We start from the raw sequence: 26,628 nt of genomic DNA, 5'->3' as shown, positions 1-26,628 counted from the left end.
ATTTGAGGATCATGGTTCAAAGCCAGCCCAGGCAGAAAAGTCTGTGAGACTCTATCTCCAATAAACCACCAGAAAACCAGAAGTGGCGCTGTGGCTCAAGTAGTAGAGCACTTGCCTTGCGCTGAAGAGCTGAGGGACAGCGCCCAGGCCCAAATTCAAGCCCCATGACTGACAAAAAAAAAAAAAATATATATATATATATATATATATATATATATATATATATATATAAATCTTCTAGTTTTTACTTTATCTCTGCTTCTCCCTCACACCCAAAATAAATATTAGCCACATTTGATACTACTTGTGGTTGACTGAAAAAAAAGGTCATGTGGTCTAAGGTTACATAGAAGTAAAGCTGGGACATAGCTCCCATATGGTCCCATGTCCATTAATATTAATCATAATAAATGGGTCAGGTGTTGGTGGCTCACTCCTCTAATCCTAGCTACTCGGGATGCTGGGATCTGAGGGTTGTGGTTCTAAGCTTATCTCCAACTAACCACAGAAGACTGAAGTGGCACTGGCTCAAGTGGTAGAACACTCGCCTTGAACAAAAGAGCTCAGGGCAGAAGTGGAGCTGTAGCTCAAGTGGTAGAGCACTAACCTTGAGCACAGAGAGGCTCAGGAACAGTGCCTAGGCCCTGAGTTCAAGCCCCATGACCACCCAAAAAAAACACATCTTCATGAAAGTTTTTTCTTAACCACAAAAAAACTTTAAGACAGTTTTCCAAAGAAGTACAAAGAGCTACTAAATATAAAAGGAAATGTTCGAACTCCTTAGCCAAAAAGGAAACGCAAATCCAAAGTTGCTGAACTTCTGTCTCAACCCAGGCAGAATGGCAATCACCAAGAAAACAAAAACAACAAATGCTGGTGAGCACAGGGGCAGTGGAGAGGTGGATGCCTGTACACAGTTGGTGGGAATGTAAACCAATGCAGCCACTGTGGAAGGCAGTACAGAGAGTCCTCAAGAACCTAAAACAGAATTACCATGAGCACACGAGTATATAACCAAAAGAAGGTAAGTTAAAGTACAATAAAGGTAATGACAAACTCATGTTTACAGCAGTGCTATTTACAATAGTCAAGCTATGGAATCTGCCTGAGTTCCCAACGGCTTGATCAATTGATCAAGGAAAAGTAGTACATGTACACAGTGCAGTCCTATTCAGCAACAAAGAAGAATGAAATTATGTTGTTTTCAAGAACACTGGTAAAACTGGAGGTCATCATGCTGACTAAGATGAGCCAGGTTCAGAAAGAAAAATAGCACATATATTTTTTGCTCATGTGTAGAATGTAGATCTGATCATAATAATATGCCATAAATATTAAACATGAATTCTTTGGGAGGGAGAAATGGAAGGTGGGGAAAAGAGACCAACGGGTAAATATGAAGATACAAAGCATGTGTGTGTGTGTGTGTGTGTGTGTGTGTGAAAATAGCATAATGAACTTCACTAGAAACTGTTAAAAAGGACAGAGCTAGAGGGGGCAATTAAGAAGGTAGTACAGCCAAGCATCTGTGGTTCATGCCTGTAATACTAGCTAATCAGGAGGCTGAGATCTGAGGATCGCAATTTGAAGCCAGCCCAGGCAGGAAAGTCCCCATGAGACTCTTATCACTAATTAAACACTGAAAAACCAGGAGTGGTGCTGTGGCTCAAAGTGGTAGAGCTTTGAGTGAAAGAGCTTAGGGACAGAGCCCAGGCCCTGCGTTCAAGCCCCATGACTGACAGAAAGAAAGGATAGATGGGATGAATTTTATCAAAAGATAGGTAAATACATATAAATATCATAATGGACCCTCTTTATACAATTACATTAATGTTTTTAAAGTTTGCTATTGAAAGAAGGCTTGTTTCTGAACAACTCATGTAAGTTTTCTCATTTAAGTGAAAAAACATCTTTGGTGTATTTTTCCACTTATTTCCCTAGGCTTGTTCCTTTCTGTTCTCTGTATCTGCTAAGAGGTCTGTTTATTCTAAGTCATTAGCATCTGTGTCATATGACGACAGATGCTGAGGAACATCTCACAATGTCTAGAGACTAGCAGAATCTCTGAAGCAAGGTAACAATGTTAAGATGTCTTGCATCTCAGCTTGCAGATTAAGTTACTGGTTTATTTCATTTTCACAAGTAGAATCAACCCTAAGCAAATAAGAGCCAAAGATAATTTACTGAACTATCTTAATTCAAAATGAATGCCCTAATTTTGAAGGAGCGCTTACCTCAGAGAGAAAAATACAGTCCCTGGAGGTGTGGGAGAATTGCACTTAAATAACAAATGTGGGGACTGGGAAGGTGGCTCAGTGGTAGAGCACTTGTCTTGCATGCCTGAGGCCCTGGGTTCGATTCTTCAGCACCACATAAGCAAAAAGAAAAATGCCGGAAGTAGAGCTGTGTCTCAAGTGGTAGAGCACTAGCCTTGAGCTAAAGAGCTGAGGGACAGCGCCCAGGCCCAGACTTCAGGCCCCACAACTGGACCCCCCCCTGAAAAATATTAACAAATGTGGAAATTTTTGACAGAAATTAGCAGAAGTATGAGAATAGTTCTCTTCACCTTATGTGTGGTATATTTAACTGTACATTCAGAAGGAGGAGGGTATAGAACCCAAGGGGAAAAGGATGGGAACGTGCAGCAGAGGAGTTCACTGGACACTGATGAGAGTGAATTATACAACTCATGGGTGGAGACGGGAGGGAGGGACTGGGAGAGAGTGAAGGAACAGAAGACATTGTACAAGAGGAAATGTACTTGTTACCTGACTCATGAAATTGTAATCCCTCTGCACATCACTCTATAATGCCAGTAAAGGAATTAATAATAAAGTATGAGAATAAGAAGTAACACATTGTGCTGTTAGCACAAAAGGAACTAGAAAAGACATCCAAGAATACTCACAAGACAATATATTGGAAATGAACTTTACAACTTGGGAGGGGGGAGTGGGAAAAATGAGGGAGAGGGTAACAATGTTCAACAAGAAATATACTGCTTATCTTGTGAATGGAACTAACTCCTCTTCTACATCACCTTGACAAGTAATTTTTTTTTAAAAGACATTCAAGAAGGAAGGAAAGAAAAACTGATTTCTAATAACTTATATTTCTTCTTCATCTTCATCTTTTGGTGCTAGGCCTAGGCATTGTCCGTTAATTTTCCACTTCAGGTTGGCAATCTACCTTTGAGCCACAGCTCCACTTCTGCCTTTTTACTGGTTAATTGGAGATACAGTCTTAAGGACTTTCCTGCCTAGACTGGCTTCAAACCTCATATCTCAGCCCCCTGAGTAGCTAGGATTACAGGCATGAGCTAGCCACTAACACCAAGCTAAGGACGTGATAGTCAAACCATAACAGATATTGAGTCATTTTACAACAAATCTTAACAAGCCATTTATGAAGATTTTCCCTAACAATGCACCAATGAATAAATATAAAGTCAGAAGGTATTTTTCATCTTGCTGGCCAGTACTTTCTCAGCTTTTTCACTCAAGGCTGGTACTCTACCAGTCGATCCATGCCTTCACTTTAGGTTTTTGTTGCTTAGTTGGAGATTAGGCCCATACACTTTTCAGCTCAGGCTGCCTTTGAAACACAATCCTTAGATCTCAGCCTCCTGAGTAGTAGGTATTACACTCATGAGCCACTGTGGCTGTCATCAGAAGATACCTTTCTGTTTCCAGTCATTACTACCTTCTCTGAGCCCAAAGTATGCTCACTGATAGATTGCCACCTGTCTCTGGTTCTCTGAGCAGGCCAGTGCTCCCAGCAGCAGGCCAACATGGATGCCCTTGACATCTTGAGTTGGGGTAGAAAATGCAAGAGTCTGCTTTCTAAGTCATCTCCTACTGCTCCGTGTCTGGGAGACTGAGCCTGTCTCCCTGAAAGGCCAGCACAGTTGGCAGACTCCACTGCGGTCCAGCTCTGGGTGTGTACAGCCACCAAGCTTCCCACGGGCAGTTCCCAGCCACTAGCCGAATGTCTGTCCCAGGAGACAAGGGACTTCTCTGACACATGGCTTTGGCTCCAGGACTCCTTGTCAACATGGCCGGACTTCCCGAAACTTCTCGGGGCCTGGACTGTTCCCACCTGACCTTCCTTCCCTGTCTTCTCCCTTCAGCCTCAGTCTGGCACAGGGGTGCCAGGCTCTCCCAACCTGTCTGCCTGCCTCCTCTCCTGCAGGTGTTTCCCTAATAAAAATCCTTTCACATTGAATCCGTTTTAGCAGCTGAGTCTCCCAGGGCCCAAAATAACACACTTTCTAAGTTAAGAATGACTGGCTTAGATTTGCTTTGCTCCGAATGCTTGGCAGTGCCTCCGAAATAGAAAGCTTATAAAAATACTCCGCGGTGGGTGTCTTTCAGTGCATTCCCTGCTCCATGAGGTGCCCGGCCTAGCCAGCTAGCTCTGTCCTCTGCAGTGTACCCTCCACACAAGAACTGGCACCCTAGCCTTTCAAATCTATTTTATATATGTGTATGCGTGTGTGCTGGTACTAGGCCTTGAACTCAGGGCCTGAGCACTGTCCCTAAGCATTTTCACTCAAGGCTGGCACTCTGTCACTTGAGCCCACAGCTCCACTTCCTTGGTAGCTATTTGGAGACAAGACTCTCACCAACTGTCCTGCCCAGGCTGACACCAAATTGCAACCCTCAGATCTCAGCTTCCTGGTAGGAAGACAGACAGGAGGCACCGATACAAGGCAAAACTACTCCTTATGTAATATCCTAAATTGTTTTTAACTAACAGTATGCAATTTGACTTCATATGGCAGCACAACACCTCTTCAAAGCAAGCCCTTTATCCACAAAAAGTGATTTCCAAACTTTCTTCATAAACATATTTACTGATTATACCTAATGCTATGTCAATTGTGCTTACTTATCTAAATGCTGTCCATTGGCTAATTCATTTAATCTGCCAATAGTCCTATGACAGGCATTATTTGTACCACGTTACAGATGAAGAAGGCAGGTCACAAAGATTGTAAATTTAGCCAACATCACACTGTTAACAAATATAAGCACCAGGATGCAGGCCGACTGGCCTTGATCCAAACTCATAACAACTACCCTGACAACCATTCTAGCACATAAAAGAAGAAAGCTGGAGTTTCTAGTTGGAGGAAATATCGATGTTTTCCATTACTGACATTTCTACTTAGAGTGTGAACATAACACTGCTGTAGTTATTTAAAGTGTCCAAGTTGTCCGTTCTAAAATTTGAGAACAAAATAAAAGGTTAATTGCTTAAACCACAGAGTCTCATAAACAGTCTAGAAACTCTAGCAAGGAATTACCATTGGCTGTCTCCTTTCTCTTCCTCCTAAGCAGCTGTTTATACACACAGTGCAGCACACTGAATTTTCAAAAATCACCCTTGCAGTTCAGATGGGGAATGCATTTCCATAATAAGAGCAATTAACTTGCACAATGGTTTTCTAGGAGAAAGTCACACACTTTACACCTTGGGTCCTGGGAAGGCTCACCTGACCAGGATTGATTCACAGAGGAAAATTCAGGACAAGCATGCCCAGCTCTGCAGGAATTACCCCTAGCTTGCTCTGCTCTGGTCAAAGTGACCAGGACCCCTGAGGCACACATCCACTTCTGAAGTTAACATTTAGGCCAGAGGGGGGAAGATAAGGAGACACAGAGCAGGCAAGGCCCCAGCCTCTGTGGGACTCCAGAGAAGCAGAGGACCAGGTAGAAGTAACACCTCTTCCTCTTCCTAAAGGCCCCCTCTTCTCTTCCCTCTCCTTCTTTCCCTCCTCTTCCTCTAGTCCTTCTCCTTCTCTCCCCCTTCCATCTCTCCCCTTCCTCCTCCTTTTCCTCTTCCTCTTCCCCAGCTTCACTCTCCTCCTCATCTCCCCTCTCCTCTCCCCATCTTCCTTCTCCTCCTCTTTCTCTGCCTCTCCTCCTCTTCTTCCTCTTTCTCCTCTCCCTCTCTCCTCCTTTCTCCTCTTCCCCTCCCCTTCTCCCTCCCCTTCCTCCCCTCTTCCTCCTCCTCCTCCTTACCTAGGAAGCCAGGAGACCTCATAAGGCATAAGATGCCCCCACCCCACCCCCAGTTTAGAGGTTATATATCAACCCACTGCTAGCTATCTTATTCTTACCATCAAATAAACTTTGCCTCTGTTCCCACTTCTCCTGCTTCATAATTGTTTTGTTCTTTGGTGGAGAGAAAGAACCCAAGACTTGTGGACAAGTCTTTTGACTGATTCCAATTACCAAATGAGTCTGAAGGGGTGAATTTTGCCTGATTTTCACATTGCGCAGTGCTCTGGAATGTCTGCCAACTCTATCAGGGAAGACAACTTGGCAAGATCACCACGTCTCAAAAAAGCAGGTGTGAAATAAATGTAAGGTTTATAGGCTGATGAGAGGCAGAGCCGAGCTCTCCACTGGCCTCTGCTTGTCCCCGAGCAGCCTGTGCCAAGAATCTGTGTGCACAGAGGCTGTGGTTTCCACAGCCTCTGCGAAGAGCTCGCTGGGTTTCTGCCAATTTGGCTTCATTTTCTGGTGCAAATGGCAGCTGTGCCAGTTAAGTGTTCGTGGATTTGACTGAATTGCCTTGCGTGCTTTTGTTGTTGTTGTTGTTTACACTAGTAATTTTGGATTTCAGAAAAGTGAACATGTTGAAAATGAGTGCACAGATTTTTGAGATTTCTCATGAACATTTTTAAAGAGCAAGGAGGTTGACATCCCTCGGGGAACACCAGCTCGAATTCACTTGACATCAAGCTCTGGAAATAAACAGAAGTCTCACGTCACAAAGGCTGGAACCGCAACTTAGCAATGGTGCTCACATAACCGAGCCTTTCCTTCACTTCCTAAAAGCAAGCCAAATCTTAGTGTGTGTGTGTGGGGGGGGTAATTAGTTGATTTATGTGTGTGTGTGTGTGTGTGTGTGTGTGTGTGTGTGTGTGTGTGTGCATGCATGCGCACGCATGTACTGGAGTTTGAACTCAGGGCTTCATACTCTCACTTGGATTTTTTGTTCAAGGCTGACCTTTGGCCACTTGAGCCACACTTTTACTTTCTACTTTTTGCTGGCTAGTTGGAGGATGAAAGTCTTAGTTTTGTCCGCCCAAGCTAGCTTAGAACCTGGATCCTCAGATGTCAGCCTCCCAAGTAGCTAGGGATTGCAGGTGTGAGTCACCAGTGCTCAGCTAATTGGCGTGATCGGTAGTGTATGCTCCTGAGTGTGGTTATTTCATCTCACTTTCTCTTTACAGTCAATACATAGAAAATTAATAACAAACAGCTTCTTAAATAGTCACTTTCCAAATAAGATGATGTCATTTGCAGGGGAATGGATGGAGCTAGAACAAGTCACGCTAAGCAAGGTAAGCCAAACTCAGAGAGACAGACGGTACATGTTTTTCCTCCTATGTGGCAGCTAGATCTAAAATAGAACAACATGATAACTTATACAGGACTCTAGGCATCCACACATAGTCCAGCTAAGGGAGGATACTCTTGAGGAAAGAACATTTAAAACACTACTCATTGAAATAAACTACAGAAATGCAAACATGGGGTTTTGTTATTATTGTTTATGGTAGTGTTTGGTTTTGCTTTGGGTTTTTTTCCCCCCTTTGGATTTTCTTTTTCTTTTGGAGGAGTCAAAGGGGACACAGAAGGGTGGAGGAAGAGTGAACAAATACAGTCATAGTTTTCAGTATATGCTATTACACCTTGGGGGCAGGTGGGGGACAAGCGAAGGAAGGGGTAACATTGTCCAGAAAAAAAAAATCTACTCATTGCCTGACTTGTGAAATGACAACCCCTTTGTCCAACATCTTAATAGTAACAACATTATTTTTTTAAGTCACTTTCCATGGTAATTCTCAACCCATCATGAGTGGACACATGACAGTTGGTTCTAGCATTTTACTTCTCTTTTCTTTAGGGAACCCTGAACTTCCAGAAAATCTAGGTGTGTGCCTGTCCCTGGGAATGCCCATTGGATTGAGGCAGAGCCAATCAGAGCCAACCAGAGCCAATCAGAGCATGCTAACTCCCTAGCTGTTTGATGAGAGGGGCTTGGAAAACACACCCCAAGTAGCTGGAGTTGAGGAAGCCACAGAGGGAAAAAGCCAGACTTTTAATGCCTTCAAAACTTCAGGATCAAACCACCTGAAGCTCCCTCTGGACGTCTCCAAGAATTCCCTTTTATTTTAGGTATCAGATGTGCCTGCTGTTTCTTGTCATTTGAAAACTATCTAATAATAGTTCTTTGCAAGGTGTCAATCACGGGGGCATTTCCTTAATGTTGGGACCTTGGCTGTCCTGTTTTTCTGAAGTAGGATGTTTCTGGCAGCAAACAGTAAAAAAATCTGTCCTAACTAGCTTCAAGGATAATAATATCCAAGACCGATGGGAGGCACAACACGAATGGGTCTCCCCAGAGTTCATTGTTCAGGGGTCTTGACCACTGAACTATTTATAATGCCAGAGGACAACATGGTTATAATAGTGGCGATAATATTTATAATACCATAGAATAACATGTTGGAAATACATGTACTCACACACACCGTTGTTTTGTTTATTTGTTTTTCTTTTCTTTTCTTTTCTTTTTTTTTTTTTTGGTGCCTGTAATAGGGCTTGAACTCTGAGCCTGGATGCTCCACAGCTCCACTTCTGCTGAGTCTCACAGTTTGAAGCCAGGGCTGGCTTCAAATCTCGATCCTCAGGTCTCCTTCCTCCTGAGAAGACACTCGTACCACCATCCCTAGCCAAAGGCAGTCTTGATTTGGAGTTGGTTCAACATGATCACTAAAGACCTAAGTTGTTGCGTCTTTTCATTCTCGTGTTCTCAAAGGTCTGTCTGGTCTCTTGTAGCTGGAAGATGCCTGGTAGGAAGGTAATGGTTCTGGGAAATGTCTCACCGACTCTGCCTCACATCACAGGCCTGCACAAAAACAGTGAATAGATTGGAGTAAACCTTAGGACTCAGGACCCTGCCTTCATTGTATTTGTTGCCATATGATGGATGGGAATCTGAACAAAACTGGAGTTGTCCTGGCAATGAAAGTATTTGCCAAATCCACTAAGTTGATCATGAAAATACTATTATAACCTGTTTATATTCTACTTTAAGAGAAGTTAATCTATTAAAATGTTCAAAATGAAATATTAGAGTGGAAAGAAGATATTAAGCTTCATTTGTTTTTATGTTCAAGTCACTCTGTCAACTACACATAGGTAGAGCCGTGAAATTATTCTGATTATGATTTGTACTGGCATCATAACTGTTGAGCCCGATTCAGTGTTCTGATATTAAAACACAAATTCCGGGATTTAGATGAATTCAGCAGCAAGGTTATTAAACAAGTGAATGTTCAATTAAGCTCTTGTTGGAGCAAGACATGTCAGATGTGGGAAGTTCATGTGGTTTCTTTTCAGAAAAAGAGGTTAGGACCCAGAGACACTAAAATATTAATTTTATATACTGATAACTCAAGATGTATAAATCCACAATATGGCAACACTTTTTTTTTTTTTTGCCAGTCCTGGGGCTTGAATTTAGGGTCTGGGCTTTGTCCCCAAGCCTCTCTGTGCTCAAGACTAGTGCTCTACAACTTCAGCCGGGCCATTTCCATCTTCTTCTGAGTAGTTATTGGAGATAAGAGTCTTATGGACTTTCCTGTCTGGACTGGCAAATTGTGATTAGCTAGGATTACAGGCATGAGCCACCGGTACCCAGCAAGTGGCAACACTTCTAAGACCAGAACCAAAGTTTAACTGACAATAATTTAAAATGACAAATAGAAGAAATAGAAAAGTTAGATGTAGAAGAAAAATAAGTTCAAGAAAGGAAGAACTAGAGAAGAATAATTCTTTTTCAAAAATTGTGCTTTGCTATCATAAAAAAAATCATCCTCCAAGAGGTATCTATGTTCAGCGATATGACTATTCATATTTTTATTTCTTTTGAGTGTTTATATATCTAGAAACAGATGTTGCACCTTGTTTACTCTACAATGAATTGCTCTGGCAATATTCACAGATATACTCTGCACATCTGCGAAGGTTCTGGTACACAGTTTTGTTTTGTTTTTTTGTCAATTCCATTATTTTGATTTGTTGATAAGTTTCCTGCTACCTCAGAATGGATTTTACTAATGGAGAACTTGGCTTTAGCTTAATATTTAATGTTTTGACTTTCCTAATAACATACTCTTAGGTCCCAATTACCTCAACGTACGTCTCCTGCCTATCCATTGTTGCTTTGTTGCTTATAATGACAACTGAACAAATTCTGTGTGGGGGAAAAATAGGTTGCCTATAAAGAAATTTCTGCTTGTCTTTATTATGATAAATAGCATAACCATTCACATGATTAGGAGAATTATTAATCCTTATTGTTATCGATCTGTTATGATAGAATAACTGGCTTCTCTTTGATAACAGTCTATATTCACTAATGAAAAGTTTAGTAACAATATATTACAACTAGTATCACATGCTCTTTCTGTCTCTGTCTTTATCTCACCCTATATATTTCTCTCACCCCTCCCTCTTCTTCTCTCTCTCTCTTCTCCTCCCCTCCCTCCCTCCCTCTCTCCTTTCACCAGTGCTGGAGTTGAAATGGAATGCCAAACCGTTTACATGCTAGGAAAGTGCTCTACCACTGAGCAACATCATTCTTAAGTCCATATTTTTTTAAGGTTTGCTTATATTGTCTAAAACAAAATGGGTTTATTTTATATATGATTCTTACCTAGTTAATCCCAAATCTGAGTAGCAACATTGGAATCCACTGTTTTTTATGATATTCCTTTCCTTTTTTCTTTCTTTCTTTTTTTTCCTTCCTTCCTTTCTTTCTTTTTGCCAGGCCTGGGCTTGAACCCAAGGCCTAGGCACTATCTCTGAGCTTCTCCTGCTCAAGGCTAGCACTCTACCACTTGAGCCATGCACCATTTCTGGCATTTTCTGTATATGTGGTACTGAGGAATTGAACCCAGGGCTTCATGCATGTTAGGCAAGCACTCTACCACTGAGCCATATTCCCAGCCCCTGATTCTCCTTTTCTTATAAATAAGAAATGTTTTCAGCTACATATTATACTCCATTGTAAATTAACTAATTAGAAATAGCATTTTGATTTATTATCCTTTTATAATTTGATATAATGTTGGTGAATTAATTATGTTGGATCTACATCATTTAAATCTTAATTGTTTTTAGTAATGTCATACTACTAAATGTGTTCAGGAGTCTGTATGCTGTTACTTGAAGTATGGCACACATACATATTTTATCTTTTGGTGGTACTGGTGTGGATTCAGAGCCTTGCGCTTGCTGGGCTGGTGTACTACTTATCCATGCTCCACCTCTGATTTTTGCTGGTTATTTTTTGTTTGTTAGTTTTTGCACCAGTCTTGGGGCTTGAACTCAGGGCATGGGTGCTATCTCTGAGCTTTTGTATTCAAGGTTAGCTCTCTACTACATGAACCACTTCCAGCTTTTTTGATGCTTAATTGGAGATAAGAGTCTTACAAACTTTCCTGCTTCAGCTGGCTTCAAACCATGATCCTCAGATCTCGGCCTCCTGAGTGGCTAGGATTACAGGCGTGAGCCACCAGTGCCCAGTTTGCTGGTTATTTTTAAGATAAGGTCTCACCCTGGTTTCACACTTTTAGTGTCCAGAACTGTGAGAAAATGAATTCTTGTAGCTTGCAATAATGTATTACATCAGCCCCAGGACACACTGCGCCTCCCCATGAAGAGGGTGATATATCTCAGGGACTCTGCCGCCTTCCTCTGCCTATTACTGACCTTACTAAGACTCAAGTCAGCTCAGCTAAAGCAGCATTCATTACCTGCGCATTGAATGCCTGTCACTGCACATACACATTGCCATGTTTTTTTGCAATAGTGAAAAAAGATAGACACGGCTAGCCTTTGACCCCATTGATCTCTGTGTCTGGAGAGAAAAAGGCTGAAAGTTAAACAAGGAATGACAAGAAAAAAAAAGCTGGGCACAGCAGCTTAAGCCTGTAATCAAGCTACTTGGGAGGTGGAGATCAGGGGAACGTAGTTTAAGGCCAGCCTGGGGCGGGGAGGGGGGGAATAGGGGGAGTCTGTGAGACTCCATTTGAACTGATGGCTGAGCACAATGATGTGCCTTTTATCTCAGCCATGTGTCACAAACAGGAGGATCAAAGTCCAGGCTGGCCCAGGCCTAATGCGAGAAAGGGATTCAAAGATGGCCAACACAAAAAGAGCTGCCACAGTGCCTCTAGTGGTAGAGCTCTGCCTAGCAAGTACAAAATCCTAAATTCAACCCTTAAGAAATAAGGTTGGGGTGGGGAGGGGAGGCAGGAAATTACAAGAACTAAAGAGAAGGATTTCATGCCCTTCCAATGCTAGGACATTATCTAATGGGCCTGTCATGGATTATTTTTTTAAATTCCTTAGAAAAACATACCTTTGTTCAGCTTCGCCTTGGACTATTAGATTTGACTATTGTAGATTTCTATCCAGTAGACTTATAATATTTGATACCAAATATTATGAGTATGTTGTGTACACAGAACAGTAACATTTGAAAATGCCTTTCTTAGAGGGCTGAATAAGCTCCTGTTCCTTACATGCTTTTGGGTGCCACCTGCGCCTCCTAAGGTCTTCCTTCATCCATTAACTAATTCAAATACATTTTCTGACATGTTCATTCTGTTTTGGGGTGAGAGTCTTTTTTTTTTGACTCTTTGAGTATTGTACTTAGACATAGAGTGGTATATCTACTTCTGTATTATATTTCTACAACATAGTAAATATATTGTCCAATTTTTCTCTTTCATTAGTGCATTATTCTGTTTTAATATAGTACTTTTTGTTTTGTTTTGTTTTACTAATAGATGTATTCTGTTTGTGAGACTTTCCATGAGAATTACCTGAATTCCAGGCTGAAGAAAACTTGGGCCAGGAGATTGCTGCCACCTTGTGGAAGAGTGGGAGAAATTCAAGGTTCTGATCCCTCCGGGAACTCTGGAAGTCTCTGCTTCTCTAACTTGGCATATTGCTCATCCAACATCACAGAAATGAAGGCTTCTGTGCAAAGCACCAGGTATCTCCCAGAAGTAGGGCACCCATGAAATTAATTGTTCAAGCTGAGACTTGAGTGTGAAGAGCAGTACTATGAACATTTTCTGACCACGCAGGGCAGGATGAAATGCCATGTGACCTTGGAGTCTCAGAAAACCATTTCCCACAGCGAAGGCCCAGGAGCAGTGTCCTTCCAAAATCGTCCTGTCCTCCTGTCTCCTGAGCCTTCTCTCCACACCATGCAAGGCACACGCTAGAATTTCTCTTCCCCGAGGTGATTCTAGAAACTAGACATTGTTTCTATCCCCTTCACAAGCCATCCAGGCTAGAATGACATTCTCTGCCTGTCTTTCTGTTTAGGAAGCAAGCATCAAGAAATTCTTCAAACCACCTTGTCTGACAGATCATATGACATCATTCCAGAAGAGACTTTGCCCCAAAGTCAAGAGGAAGGAGGAGAGTACAGAGAGGCTCTGGGTGGACAGAACTTGCTGGACTGGCCTACTTGTTGTTGTCCATGATGACACTGTCTACGCATCATCAAAGCTGATTCTAAAAATGGAGAGTTCACTCTGAGCCTGGGCATTCAATGTTGTGTAACACTACAATCAAGTACCTGTGTGGAACTCTTCTCTTCTTTGTGTCTTTCGGTATCTGTGATAATGGCAAGATAGAGACCATCTCCTTTTCTGCTCTTTTGAGTTCCTATCTTGAGTTGGACCAACTCTATTCATGGACTTGGCTCTTTGCCATGATCCCTTAGAGATCAAGAAAATATTGAGGCCAGGCGCTGGTGGCTCATACCTATAATCCTAGCTTCTCAGGGGGCTGAGATCCGAGGATTGAAGTTGAAAGCCAGCCTGGGCAGGAATGTACGTGAGATTCTTATCTCCAATGAACTACCAGAAAACCGGAAATGGTGTTGTGGCTCAAGTGGTAGAGCACTAACCTTGAGCCAAATTGCTCAGGGACAGTACCCAAGCGTAGAATTCAAGACCCACTACCAACCAAAAAAAAAAAAAAATGAAATAGAAAAAGAAAGAAAAAAAGAAAGAAAACATTGAGAGCTTTGCTTTCCTCAGAAAATCCATGCTTTTATCTAATTTAGCAGGCCAGATCAGTCTCTTCTGTGTTAACAATATCTAAATGGCATAATGTGTAGATTAGGAAGTCTTGATTTTCAATTGTTGGGAGCCAAAAGTTAAGTCTCTCAAGCATGATAGGCTTAACTATCTCACTGGAACAACCTGAGGTTGAGTTTACAGAATCCCACCTTTTCACCACACCCTAAGTAAATACCCTGCAGCTACTGAAGATCACCTTTTCACCACGCCCTAAGTCCAAGCATATAAATACCCTTGTGTGAAAAATAAAATTTGGCAGCTTGATCAGAATCCTTGTCTTGCTGTCCTTCTTCGTGTCTCTTGTCCCTTCATTCCTTCTCGCTTAGGTTCATTGCCCTGGTTGAAGTCCTGCAGGTCGGGACATTCAACCTATACTCTATGTTGCAATATGAACAACATCTTTGACATTGTTTACCATGAGGCCTTTTTTAGCAAGTAGTTTCGAACTGCCATATAACCATGTAGCCAAAGCGGAGAAGAATTCCAAGGGAGGAAACGGGAATCTTGTCAACAGTGATTTTTCAGCTTTACCCAATGATGCACTTCCTTTTTTAAAATTATTAAGTCCAATTTAAAGAAAGCTTTTCATTTCAGCCTCTGATACTCTTGGATGATAGCTGGAGGGAATGTGCACTCACGGAATGACCTGTGATCTTCAATGTTCTAGAAGTTCCATGTCACCTGGAGTCAGTTCTTACTGGGCAGCTGGGAACCAGCAACTTTTTAATTCCATCATCCTCTCTACACCTTTCTTTGCTCCGACCTCAAGCATTTTATTTCCTCTGCCTCCTATTTTGTTACTATCTCCATGGACGTAGGGTTGTGTGTTTTTATTTGTCCAATGTGTTCTAACCCACTGCCTTATTTCTTGATGGATGCTGGAATTGTCTCAGGCTTGCCCATTGCAAGTCACTTTTAGTTGTCTCCTTAACCTTTTGCACCTGTTTCCATTGGCTTTTGTTCTCTGGCATAAGAAAAAAACAAAAAGAGCTATTTCAGGCTCACCTTTCTGAGGCTTTCCATGCCCCAGATTTGAATTGCCATTTCTTTAAGGAGCTCAAGTTCCTTGCCCGGGAGAAGAATGCTTTGAAGCCAAGATCTGGCCTGTGGTTCCCGTAGGTATATTGCTTCTTGGCCCTTTTCATTTCCCTTCGACAGATCTCCCCTTTCATTCTTCCGTTTGGCTAGGTGGCATTTCACAATCATCTCAGGAGCAATGTTTTGCTATTACAGATAACTCCAGGCTACTTTTCAGTCTCTGGTTGTGTATTCTCAGGGTCAGTTCCCTCAAATGAGATCGTTAGATTAAAAGCTAAAGGCAAATGTGTTTTCTTTTTTGTTTTGTCTTGTGTTGTTTGTTCCTGAGCTTGAACTCTGGGCCTGGGTGCTGTCCCTGAGTTCCCTTTGCTCCAGGATAGAGCTCTACCACTTGAGTCACAAATCTGCTTCCAGCTTTTTTCCGTGATTAGTGGGAGATAAAAGTCTCATGGACTTTGCTGCCCAGGCTGGCTTCAAACTGTGATCCTCAAATCTCAGCCTCCAGATGTTGGGAGCCAACTATCTCACTGGAACATCTTGAGGCTGCCCCAAACAAACACCCCGGTGTTTTCACCCTGCCCTAAGCAAACACCCTGCAGCTACTAACGACCACCTTTTCACCTTGCCCTAAGCAAGCACCCTACAGCTGCTTCGGCCAATGAAAAAGCTTCCTTATTCCAAGCATATGAATAGCCTTGTGTGAAAAATAAAAATTGGCAGCTTGATCAGAATCCTTGTCTTGCTGTCATTCTTCGTGTCTCTTGTCCCTTCATTCCTTCCCGCTTAGGTTCATTGCCCTCGTTGAAGTCCTGCGGATCGGGACATCCAGACGGGCTAGGATTACAGGTGTGAGCCACAATTTGTGCCCAGCCCAAATGTGGTTTTGTTATATTTTACCTGCTTCCTTTCCTGAGGAGACACAGGAGATTGTGCAAGAGATCTATCATCCTACGGAATGGCTGTACTTTATAGTACTCAGTAATATACTTGAAAATCACTGAGACTAGTTTGCTTGTTTGTGTGCCTGTCTTGGGGCTTGAACTCAGAGCCTTATGATTGTCCCTGAGCTTTTTTTGCTCAAGATGAGTACACTTCCACTTGAGCCATAGCTCCACTTCCAGCTTTTTGGTGGATAATTAGAAATGACCAATTAACCATTTCCTGCCCAGGCTGGCTTTGAACCACGATCCTCAGATCTCAGCCTCCCAAGTAGCTAGGATTACAGGTGTGAGCCACCAGCTTCTGTCTTCAACACAAGAAATAAGAATGTGAGATAATGCATATATTGGGTCACTCAGCCATTCCACATGTATGTATATTCAAAGCATATTCTACATCATAAATGTTTATCATTTTAAGTTTCAAGATATAATTATTAATTACAAAATAAAAAATTTGAATGATTTATTGACTTTCTAGGCTTCCTGGTATATAGCACACCTGGGAGGCTGGGTGAGGAGGACTGGAAATTGGAGGTCAGTCTGGAATACAAAGTTTCAGGTCAGCTTGAGCTACTTGAAGAGACACTGTCTTAACCTCCCCTACACAAAAAGATATATTGACTATAAATACACATGAAGAGAAAAATAAAGACTGCAAGAAAAAGTAGAAAATGCTAATAGAGTTGCATTTCCCTACTTTCTAACTTTGATACATTTCTGTCAAAAAATATCCTGAATTTTATTAAATATGTCTTCTCTGTTTCCTAGTTAGACTTTTGTATGGCATTAGAGTGTTTAATAATGGAAAGTACAACATAGCGTAAAGATACAGCTGAAACTATACAGAGGTGTGATACAGCTAAGAGTTGTTACTTAAACTTTATAAGAAGACAGAGAATTCCTTTCATGATTGTAGGCAGCTGGAGGGATGGAGTCTCAGATTTCTTCCCTGCAAATGGTGATAATGTTACTACCCTACAGAGTTGTGTGAGGAGAAAGTGAGATAATATATATGAATACTTAGACACTAGCCTGCAGTGTAGTGTTAGCATGCCTTAGCTGTTCTGGTTTGGGGGGGTTTTGTTGTTAGTGTTAAACCTTGGTTACAGCGCCCTCTTCTGTCCATATGTTACAGTACTTCTTATCTTTGAAAGGTTTTATTAATACTTTAATGCATTTGAAATGCCTTTTCCACTCAGAAGCAAACATGATTAAATCTTTTTAAGACACATGTTCTGTTCTTGAATATAAAAGCTATATAAGGGGCTGGTAAGGTAGCTCAGTGGTAGAGTGCTTACCTTGCATGCATGAGGCCCTGGGTTCAATTCCTCAGCACCACATTAGCAGGGGGAAAAAAAAGCTGGAAGCGGCGCTGTGGCTCATGTGGTAGAGCACTAGCTTTGAGCTGAAGAGCTGAGGGACAGCGCCCAGACCCAGAGTTCAGGCCCCACGACTGACAAAAAAAATTTAATTTTAAAAAGCTATATAAACCCACTATATAAGATTTAGAGAATATTGTCAGATACAGAAAACTCTAGTCACATACAATAAATGCTTTGTGTGTGTGTGTGTGTGTGTGTGTGTGTGTGTGTGTGTGTGTGTGTGTGTGTGCCAATCCTGAGGCTTGAACTCAAGACCTGGGCACTGTTCCTGAGCTTCTTTGGCTCAAGGTTATTGCTCTACCACTCAAGCCACAGTGCCACTTCTGGCCTTTACTGAGTAGTTTATTGGAGATAAGGGTTTTAAGGACTTTTCTACCCAGGCTGACTTTGAACCTCAATCCTTAGATTTTATCCTCCTGAGTAGCTAGGATTACAGGAGCGAACCACCAGTGTCCAGGTCAATGTATTTTACATAAATATCCAGATTGGGTAAGAAGTGGGGTTGGAGGCTAAGCTGGGGAATGATGCAATACAATTTTCATTTTTTAGATCCTTTGGGTCAAATTCTTTTTGTTGTTGGTGGTGGTGGTCGTGGGTCTTGAGCTCTGGGCCTGGGTGCTGTCCCTCAGTTCTTCAGCTCAAGGCTAACACTCTACCACTTGAGCCATAGCGCCAATTTTCTGGTGGTTTAGTGGAGATAAGAGTCTTACAGACTTTCCTGCCTAGGCTGGCTTTGAATCATGATCCTTAGATCCCAGTTTCCTAAGTAGCTAGGATTACAGGCATGAACCACCAGCTCAGGGCTATTTGGGCCAAATCCTTACGGAGAATTCTGTCAGTGTCCTTGTGACACTAGTAGGATGACAAGCAGACAGAAGGAGGTACACAGACAGGCAGACAGCAACATAGATTTTATTTTTGGGTAGCTGTACAGGGATTTGAACTTGGAGCCTTGTGCTTGCTGGGCAGGTACTTCAGCCATATCCTCAGCTGGTTTTGCTTTCATTATGTTTGAAATAGGATTTTGCTTTTTATTTATTTTATTTTATTTATTTATTTCTGTCCGAGACTGGGACTTGAACTCAGTATCTAATGCTTTTGTTCATTGGCTGGCGCTTTACCACCCGAACCACACTTCTAAGCTGGAGTCCTGCTTTTTGAAGAAAGACTTAAGACTCTTTGCTGGTGGAGGTGGGGCTTGAAGGAAAAAAGACATTATCTTCTAAATTTGGCGCCAAAGAAACACCTTGGCCCATATTTACATTCAATCCTTAGAAACAAGATTTGATGGTAAAATCTCTATGGGTCACATTATTGCCTACTTCATTGTGTGAGTGAGTGTGAGTGAGTGTGAGTGTGTGTGTGTGTGTGCGCACACACATGTGTCTATTTAATCTAGGTTGAGTAATGCTTAGTTTCCTTATATTCTTAAAATAAGGCGGAAAAATCGTTTTTGACCCCAACATGATTTCTGAGGGAACAAAACTAGAGTAACTGTGAAAACACTACTCCCATGCTTGAGTCATCTAACCACCATCCTCCACATTAGTGTAGCACCTTTCAGATAAAGTGTATTTTTTCATAGGTGAAAGCATTTAATCTGCTAATAGGACTATGGTAAATATCTGGTGGACTAGAACCTTCTGGCATTCTTAGGTTATATTAAAATGTGAAGATGCCCAGTAGCACTGCCAAAGGAGAAGTCTGTCTGTCTGTCTCTGACTCAATCTTGGGAGAAAGTTTGCCAAACAAGAGCAGGCTGGCACTAAAGTCTGCACAGTGGAGCTCAGAGAGTGCTCGTTGCTTGGGGCACATTTCCACGCGTCCTGCACACCTCAGTGATCAGTGGCTTCTGAGACGGCTCCTTCGAGCTGGCCAATTCCTGCTCCTTCTTTGGTTTGACAAAACGCATGTGTATCATCAGAAGACTCCAACCTTCAGTTTCTATTTTTATTGTTTAACACTGGATTTACTCTTATTTTTATTCAATATTTCATTGTTAAGATAAAGGTGGTGTACAGAGGGGGTCACAGTTACGTGTCAGATAGAGAGAGGGTACATTTCTCTTTTAAGCGACTTCACCCCTTCCCTTGCTCTCACCCAGTTTTTCCCTCCCATCCCCACCCACAAATTGTATAGCTCATTTTCTAGAATCACTGCTGCATTTGTTCATCCTTTGTCCCTCCATTTCTGTGCCTTCCTTTCCTCCCAAAGACAGATAAATGAACAAACAAGACAAAATGAAAAGAAAAGGAAAAAAAAACTTGTTTCCATTTCCTGGAGTTCATTTAGATAAATAGTATTTTATATGATCAAAGGCCTTTTGTTCCTCTCTTAAGGATGTCCTCTTTATGTCTCGCTGTGTGTGTGAATATTGAGAGTCCTGTATAAGTTTAAAACTGACACATTAATATGCTAGTCTCTGAAGTGGCTCAGTGGTAGAGTGCTTGCTTAGCATGCATGAAGCCCTGGGTTCAATTTCTCAGTACCACATACATAGAAAACACCAGAAGCGGTGCTGAGGCTCAAGTGGTAGAGTGCTAGCCTTGAGCAAAAGAATCTCAGGGACAGAGCCTAAGCCCTGAGTTCAAGTCCCAGGACTGGCACACAAAGAAAAAAATGAAAACAAAAAAGATAGAATATTTAACTTGTGAAGTGAAGTGAGCCACGCTCAGAGCCACAACCAGTACATGCTTTCTCCTATATGGAAACTACATCTAAAATACACTGGGACATGAGAAATCACACAGGTCTCTAGGCATCCACACATAGCCAGACCAAAGGAGGACACTCTTAAGAGAGGAACACAAAGGTGCAAAGCCTATGTGCATCTGATCATACAAAATAATATTTACGGAAAGTAACTCTACCACCTGAGCCACAGTGCCACTTCCAGCTTTTTCTGCTGGAATCGAACCCAGGGCCTCATGCATGCGAGGCAAGCCTTCTAGCCACCTTCCCAGCCCCAAGAGATGTATTCATTACCTGACTTATGTAAATGTAGCCACTCTGGACATCACCTTTATAATAACAATTAAAACTTTTTTAAAAGAAAGAAAATAACCATTTGCAGTCTGGAGGGCTGCCTCGGAGACTGAAGTTCAGCATCCAGCCCAATGAGATGAGGCGGAGTGGGAAGAAAGACTCTGAACACATCATGACTTTTCCGCAGTTCTAGGCCTGGGAATCTGCATTCCAATCTAGTCCTCTCTGGCTGCACCTGGATCTTAAAAGGCCAGAGGCGTCTCCTAGTGAAGGAACTTTCCCTGACTCACCTGCTGGGGTCCAAGTCCGTGGGAGTGAGCTAGCCCCGTAGACAGCACCACCTCCTCCTCTGTGGCATTTCCTGCTCCCCAGGTCAGAGTCCTGCCACTAGTGTGGTGATTGCCCTAATCTAGTTCCTGGCTTTATATTGCTTCCCCACCCTTCATGAACAAAGTGTGCGCTGCTGCCTGCTTGATCAGATGAGATGGTGCGAGGTAGTACAGCTCTCTAAGTCATGGAGATTCCACAGATTCCCACTGAGATGGGTCTCGGGGCTGCAGCTGGGAGCTGAGCCCTGGGGTCAGATGCTCCATGACCGCCCCCCCCCCACCAAGGCCCTCCCTTAACCCCAGACTTTGTCAATCGCCCAATGCTTTCCCCTCCCCACAGGACACAGCTCCTGGGCCATTAACTTGGTTTATTGTTTTAAGACTCTGCGTTGAAGGAGGATCTCCAAAAGTTGGAAGGAATCCAGACAAAAACAAAACAAAATGAAAAACTAGGGATTTGAGAAAGGATGTTAGCATCCAAGCTTTTCCTCTCCAGAATTTACAGTTTATTGTAGCACTCAGCGTTTAGGGAGAAGTGTGCTCGAAATTCGATACCTGTGTGAGGGAAAGATGATTCAAAAGACTTCTGACCCAACTAGCAGGTGGCTTTCTGGTCTTAGCACATCAAATCAATAATTATTCCCAGGGTTCCAAACCGGTCTTGGGGGAATCATCTGACCTGTGCAAACTTTCACAGAGTATTCGAGACGCTTCTTTCTCAGTGATCGTGGAGCATGCAGGAGGCTAATGGCTCCTGCTGGGAAATAAACATTTGCTAGAGTTGGTAGACTGACCAAATCACAGCCACCTTCAGCCACTCACTTTATTTTCTCACATCCCAATGGAGAACAAACAGGAAGGGTGACTATCTCATACTGCACCATCATCTCTCTCTCTGCATCTACCTGCAGCCTCATTTTTGCTTGAAGAAGGCCAGGGTGTCTCTGGTCTTGCGGTGGCTCTTGAGGAAGGAGGTCAGCTTGGCTGAGGCCTCGGCCAGGCCCTTGCCGGTGAGCGCACAGCAGGGCTGCACGTACCAGCTGCGGCTGCTGCACAGCTTGTGCACTTTAAACATCCTGGTGATGTCTTCTGCGTTCAAGGCCCCGGGCGCATCTTGTTTGTTGGCTAAGATGAGGACGGGCACGTTTTTGAGGTGTTTGTTGCTCAGGATGTGTTTGAACTCTTTGCAGGAATCTTTGAGCCTCCGTTGGTCTGTGCTGTCCACCACATACACCAGGCCATCAGCCTCCTCACAGTGCAGGCTCCATGTGGGCCTCATTTTTTCCTGTCCTCCAATGTCCCAGACCGTGATCGGGGGTCCATCTTCCACCTCGATCATCTCCACATTGAATCCGATGGTTGGGAGGGTGGTGAAATCCTGGGCATGCTTGAGTTTGTAGAGAACTGTGGACTTCCCAGCCCAGTCAAGGCCCAGGAGCAGGACGTGGACTTGCTTGACATTCCGATTTCTACAGCTCAGCTGACCCATGTGCCCGAGATTCTGTGTCTTCTCCCAAGACCTTTGTCTTCAGGCAGCAAAGTGTCTCTCTCTCTCTCTCTCTCTCTCTGTCTCCTCTGAGGATGTCTAAGAGAGGGAGTTCCGAGTGAAAAGGAGCCTGGGTAGCCTTATCAACCGGATTATAGGCAAACAATCCTATTTGCAGTGGCGCCCAGTCCTGAGGGAGCCGGAGGACGCCGGCAGCCAATGACACAGTGGCTCAAAGGGGACATTCTTAGAGAGTGAGTCCCACTGGGAGTGGCTGAGTGGCTGCGTTTATTCCCCCAGGTGCGGGGTCTGGAGGGGCCCGAGGGTACATCACAGAGACCCAGCGAAAACAACTTTTCCTTTTAACTGCCCAAACTACCCCATTCAACATCTTCTGTGCAACTCTCTGAAGAATTGGATGGTTTATCTAATCCCAAGTGTAAATAAGTAACCAGGCTTCTTACATCTCTCTTTTCTCTCCTTCCCATGCCAGTATCTTCAGTACCTTTCCCACATCCAGAATGTTCTGCAGGAAAAGTTAAACCACCCTGGAGCACCATTGCTTGCATATTTTGGGTAGAGAAGGAAGGGAAGGGCTGGAGGTATGGTTTAACCAAGGGCTTGAGTTCAAACCACAGGACTAACAAAAAATAAGAATGCACAGAATTAGTAAAGAAAAAATCTATGGATAATAATACAATTCTTGGTCGGGTACTAGTGGTTAATGCCTATAATCTCAGGTATTACTGAAGATCTGAGATTCATGGTTCAAATCTCCAATTAACCAGCAAAAAGCTGGAAGTGGAGGTGTGGCTCAAGTGGTGGAGCACCTGTGTTGAGGGGGAAATGAAACGGTGTTGAGAAAAGAAAAAAGCCAGACAAAAGCATGAATCCTGGAGTTCAGGCCCCAGGATCAGCACAGGAAAGAAGGAAGGAAGGAAGGAAGGAAGGAAGAAGGGAGGGATGGAAGGAAGAAAAAAAGAAAAGAAACTAAGAGAGATGTATTTGGGTGTTTTGTGGTTTTTTTGGTTGTTTGGTTTTGGTGATACTGGGGCTTGAACTCAGTGCCTTGGGTTTATTCGGCTTGCTTGCTCACGACCAATACTCTACCATGCTTTCAGCCTACTAAGGGGGATTTGTAACCTAAGTATTTTTTAGCTAAGCAGACAGTCTGGTTATAGGTAGCAAGCTGAATTCACACACACACACACACACACACACACACATATATATCCTTTCCTTCCCAAGATACCATCATGATGGTAGAATAAGAGGAACATCCCAAGCCCACAGAAAGAAAAGCAAGGGTGGAGATTGCAGCCAGGCTCTGGCAGTGACGAGAGATGACTGATTACCACAGCCTAGAGCCCAGGCTGGGAGCCAAGGCCCTGCAGAGACAAACACGTGAATGGTAGAGAGGAGGCAGGAAATATAGGACTCACAACAGGGAAATAACATCTGAACAAGGAACAGAAAGGACACACCCGGACACACATGGACAACAGACAGACAGACAGACAGACACACACACACACACAGAGCTGCTGGTGACCACTCATCCTCCAGATGTTTAGTCCCAGGCCAAACAAACACACCAACCAAAAAACTGAAGGCTTCTTTTCTACACAGATCTCAGAGGGCTGAGTGGTAAAATATTTACCCAGCAGGCTAGGCACTGGGTTTGATCCCCAACAGAGAGAGAGAGAGAGTGAGAGAGAGAGAGGCCTACTGTGTGACCCAGCAAGTGCTCTATGTCAAGTTGCAAAGACTTTGACCAAAGTTATTCAAACCCCCCAAAAGGACAATAAACAAAGCCAAAAGGGGTTGAAGAAGTGCTTGAGGCTCAAAGCACTAGTCTAGCATGTGTGAGGTCCTGGGTTTAATCCAATATAAAGGGGGAGAAAAAAGGAAAGAGAAGAAGAAATGAGAAACACTAAGGCATTTGGAGACATTTGAATATAAACTATTCATCAAGAGGCATGGTGGGGAGTGGTGATGTACACCTATAATCCTGGCACTCAGGAGTCAAGAGACAGGACGATGGCAAGTTCTGGACAAGCAGAAAGAAAACAAAAGGCATGTTTATCAGAAAGAAACAAAGCTCTCCTGTGGGCCATATTGTCATGGTGGTTAGGAGGGGGGAATGCCCCAGTTTGAGGAAATCCTAGCTAAAAAGACAATTGCTTGTAACGCATTAATTTCAATTGGCTCAAGTAAATGCAAGCAAGGACAGGTGTGTAGCAAGCGTGCAGGGGGGAGGAGTTGGGGAACAAGGAAACAGGGAGCCATGGGAGGAGCGGGGAGAGGGCTTGATGCTGAGCTTTTGTCTTGAGTTCTTGGTGCTATTTCGGGACTTCCTTCTACATTTTGAAAGATTTCCAACTCACATGTCAGAAAGATAAGTAAGGCAAACGAATCAAATTAAGCTGCTGTTCATAGTAATAGAGAATAAACCAGGTTTTATATGTGCTTAGAGTGTAGTTCCAAAGTGAACTTAGAGACTCTATGGCCTATCAAGGCTCTTTCCCAATCCTGTAGACAGGCCTAATTTTTCATTTTCAATTTTATTTTAAGCAAAATGGTACAGCCCTCAATCTAGTTTTCAGATTATACTCTGGTATGAACAAGTCAGTCTTTGTCCTAGTTGAGATTCTTTTTTATTTGGCCCTTCATGGGACTTGAACTCAGGGCCTGAACACTGTCTCTGAGCTGTTTTGCTAAAGGCTAGTGCTCCACCACTGTGAGCCACAGCTCCACTTCCAGTTTTCTGGTGGTTAATTGGAGATAAATGTCTCACAGACTTTCCTACCCAGACTGGCTTTGAACCATGATCCTCAGATCTCAGCCTCTGGACTAGCTAAGATTATAGGCATGAGCTACCAGCACCTGGCCTAACTGAGATTCTTGACACTGAGAAAAATGAGGAACACCAGTTGCTGATACTGAGCCATTTCCTCCAGACAGATCCAAAACTATCACTTATGCTCCCAAAGGTGGAAAGCTCTTTTTTTTCCCTTGGTAGAATGCTGGATCTGAATTCAAATCTCTCTTCTTACACTCACTAAGTATTAAATGATGGCTGGCAGGCTTTCTCTCTCATTGTCCTCATAAATGTATTTTTTTGTTGCTGTTGTTGGTCGGGGGGCTTGAACTCTGGGCTTGGGTGCTGTCCCTGCGCTCTTCAGCTCAAGGCAAGCTCTCTACCACTTGAGCCATAGTGCCACTTCTGGCTTTCTGGTGGTTTATTGGAGATAACAGTCTCACTGACTTTTCTGCCTGGGCTTTGAACTGCAATCCTCAGATCTTAGCCTCCTGAGTAAGGATTACAGGCGTGAGCCACCAGCACCTGGTTTTTTTTTTTTTTTTTTTTACATGTTCAAACGCCTGTGATTGTAGCTACTTGTGGTAGTGTACACATGTAATCTCAGCAATCGGCAGGATAGGGCAAGAAGATCACGTCTGAGAGGATCCTGGACTACATAGTAAGATATTATTTCAAAAACAAGAAGAAGCTGGGTTAGTGGCTCATGCCCGTAATCTTAGCTACTCAGGAGACTGAGATCTGAGGATGGAGGTTCAAACCCAGCCCAGAAGGAAAGTTCATGAGACTCTATCTCCTATTGACCATCAAAAAGCCGGAAGTGGCCCTGTAGCTCAAGTGGTAAAGTGCTAGCCTTGAGCACAAAGCTCAGGAACACTGCCCAGGCACAGAGTTCAAGCACAAGGTCTGATTAAAAAAAAAAGAAGAACCAACTGAAAATGTACTCTTTAGCTGACTTATGTAACTGTAACCCATCTATGCATCACCTTATAATAACAATAAGAATTAGAAAAGAAGCCACTGACCATTGAGCCATTTGAAACTCTTTTTGGGGGGTCGGGTCCGGTCGTGGGGCCTGAACCCTGGACCTGGGCACTGTCCCTCAGCTCTTCAGCTCAAGGCTAGTGCTCTACCACTTGAGCCACAACGCCACTTCCAGCTTTTTTCTTTTTGCTTATGTGGTGCTGAGGAATCGAACCCAGGGCCTCACACATGCAAGGCATATGCTCTACCTCTGAACCACCTTCCCAGCACCTTGAAACTTCTTTTTTTTTAAAGTACTTTCCAATCATTCTAGTTTAGAAAAGGAACATTTTTATCACAAAACATCTTTAAAGGTGCTGGGAAGGTGGCTCAGTGGTAGAGCGCTTGCCTTGCATGCATGAGGCCCCGGGTTCAATTCCTCAGCACCACATAAGCAGAAAAAACCAGAAGTGGTAGAGTGCTCGCCTTAAG

General features: G+C 43.1%; 1 protein-coding gene across 1 annotated transcript; it reads right to left on the bottom strand.

Moving 5' to 3' along the window:
• Positions 1-21,779: 21,779 nt before the first annotated feature.
• Positions 21,780-22,355, bottom strand: Arl14 (ADP-ribosylation factor-like 14). The gene has a single exon (XM_013016210.1). The coding sequence runs from the start codon at positions 22,353-22,355 to the stop codon at positions 21,780-21,782; it is 576 nt and encodes a 191-aa protein (XP_012871664.1).
• Positions 22,356-26,628: the final 4,273 nt, after the last annotated feature.

This window comes from Dipodomys ordii, unplaced genomic scaffold (assembly GCF_000151885.1).
Source record: "Dipodomys ordii isolate 6190 unplaced genomic scaffold, Dord_2.0 Scaffold30, whole genome shotgun sequence".
Taxonomy (NCBI): Eukaryota; Metazoa; Chordata; class Mammalia; order Rodentia; family Heteromyidae; genus Dipodomys; species Dipodomys ordii.
This window is presented reverse-complemented; position numbering and strand designations above follow the sequence as displayed.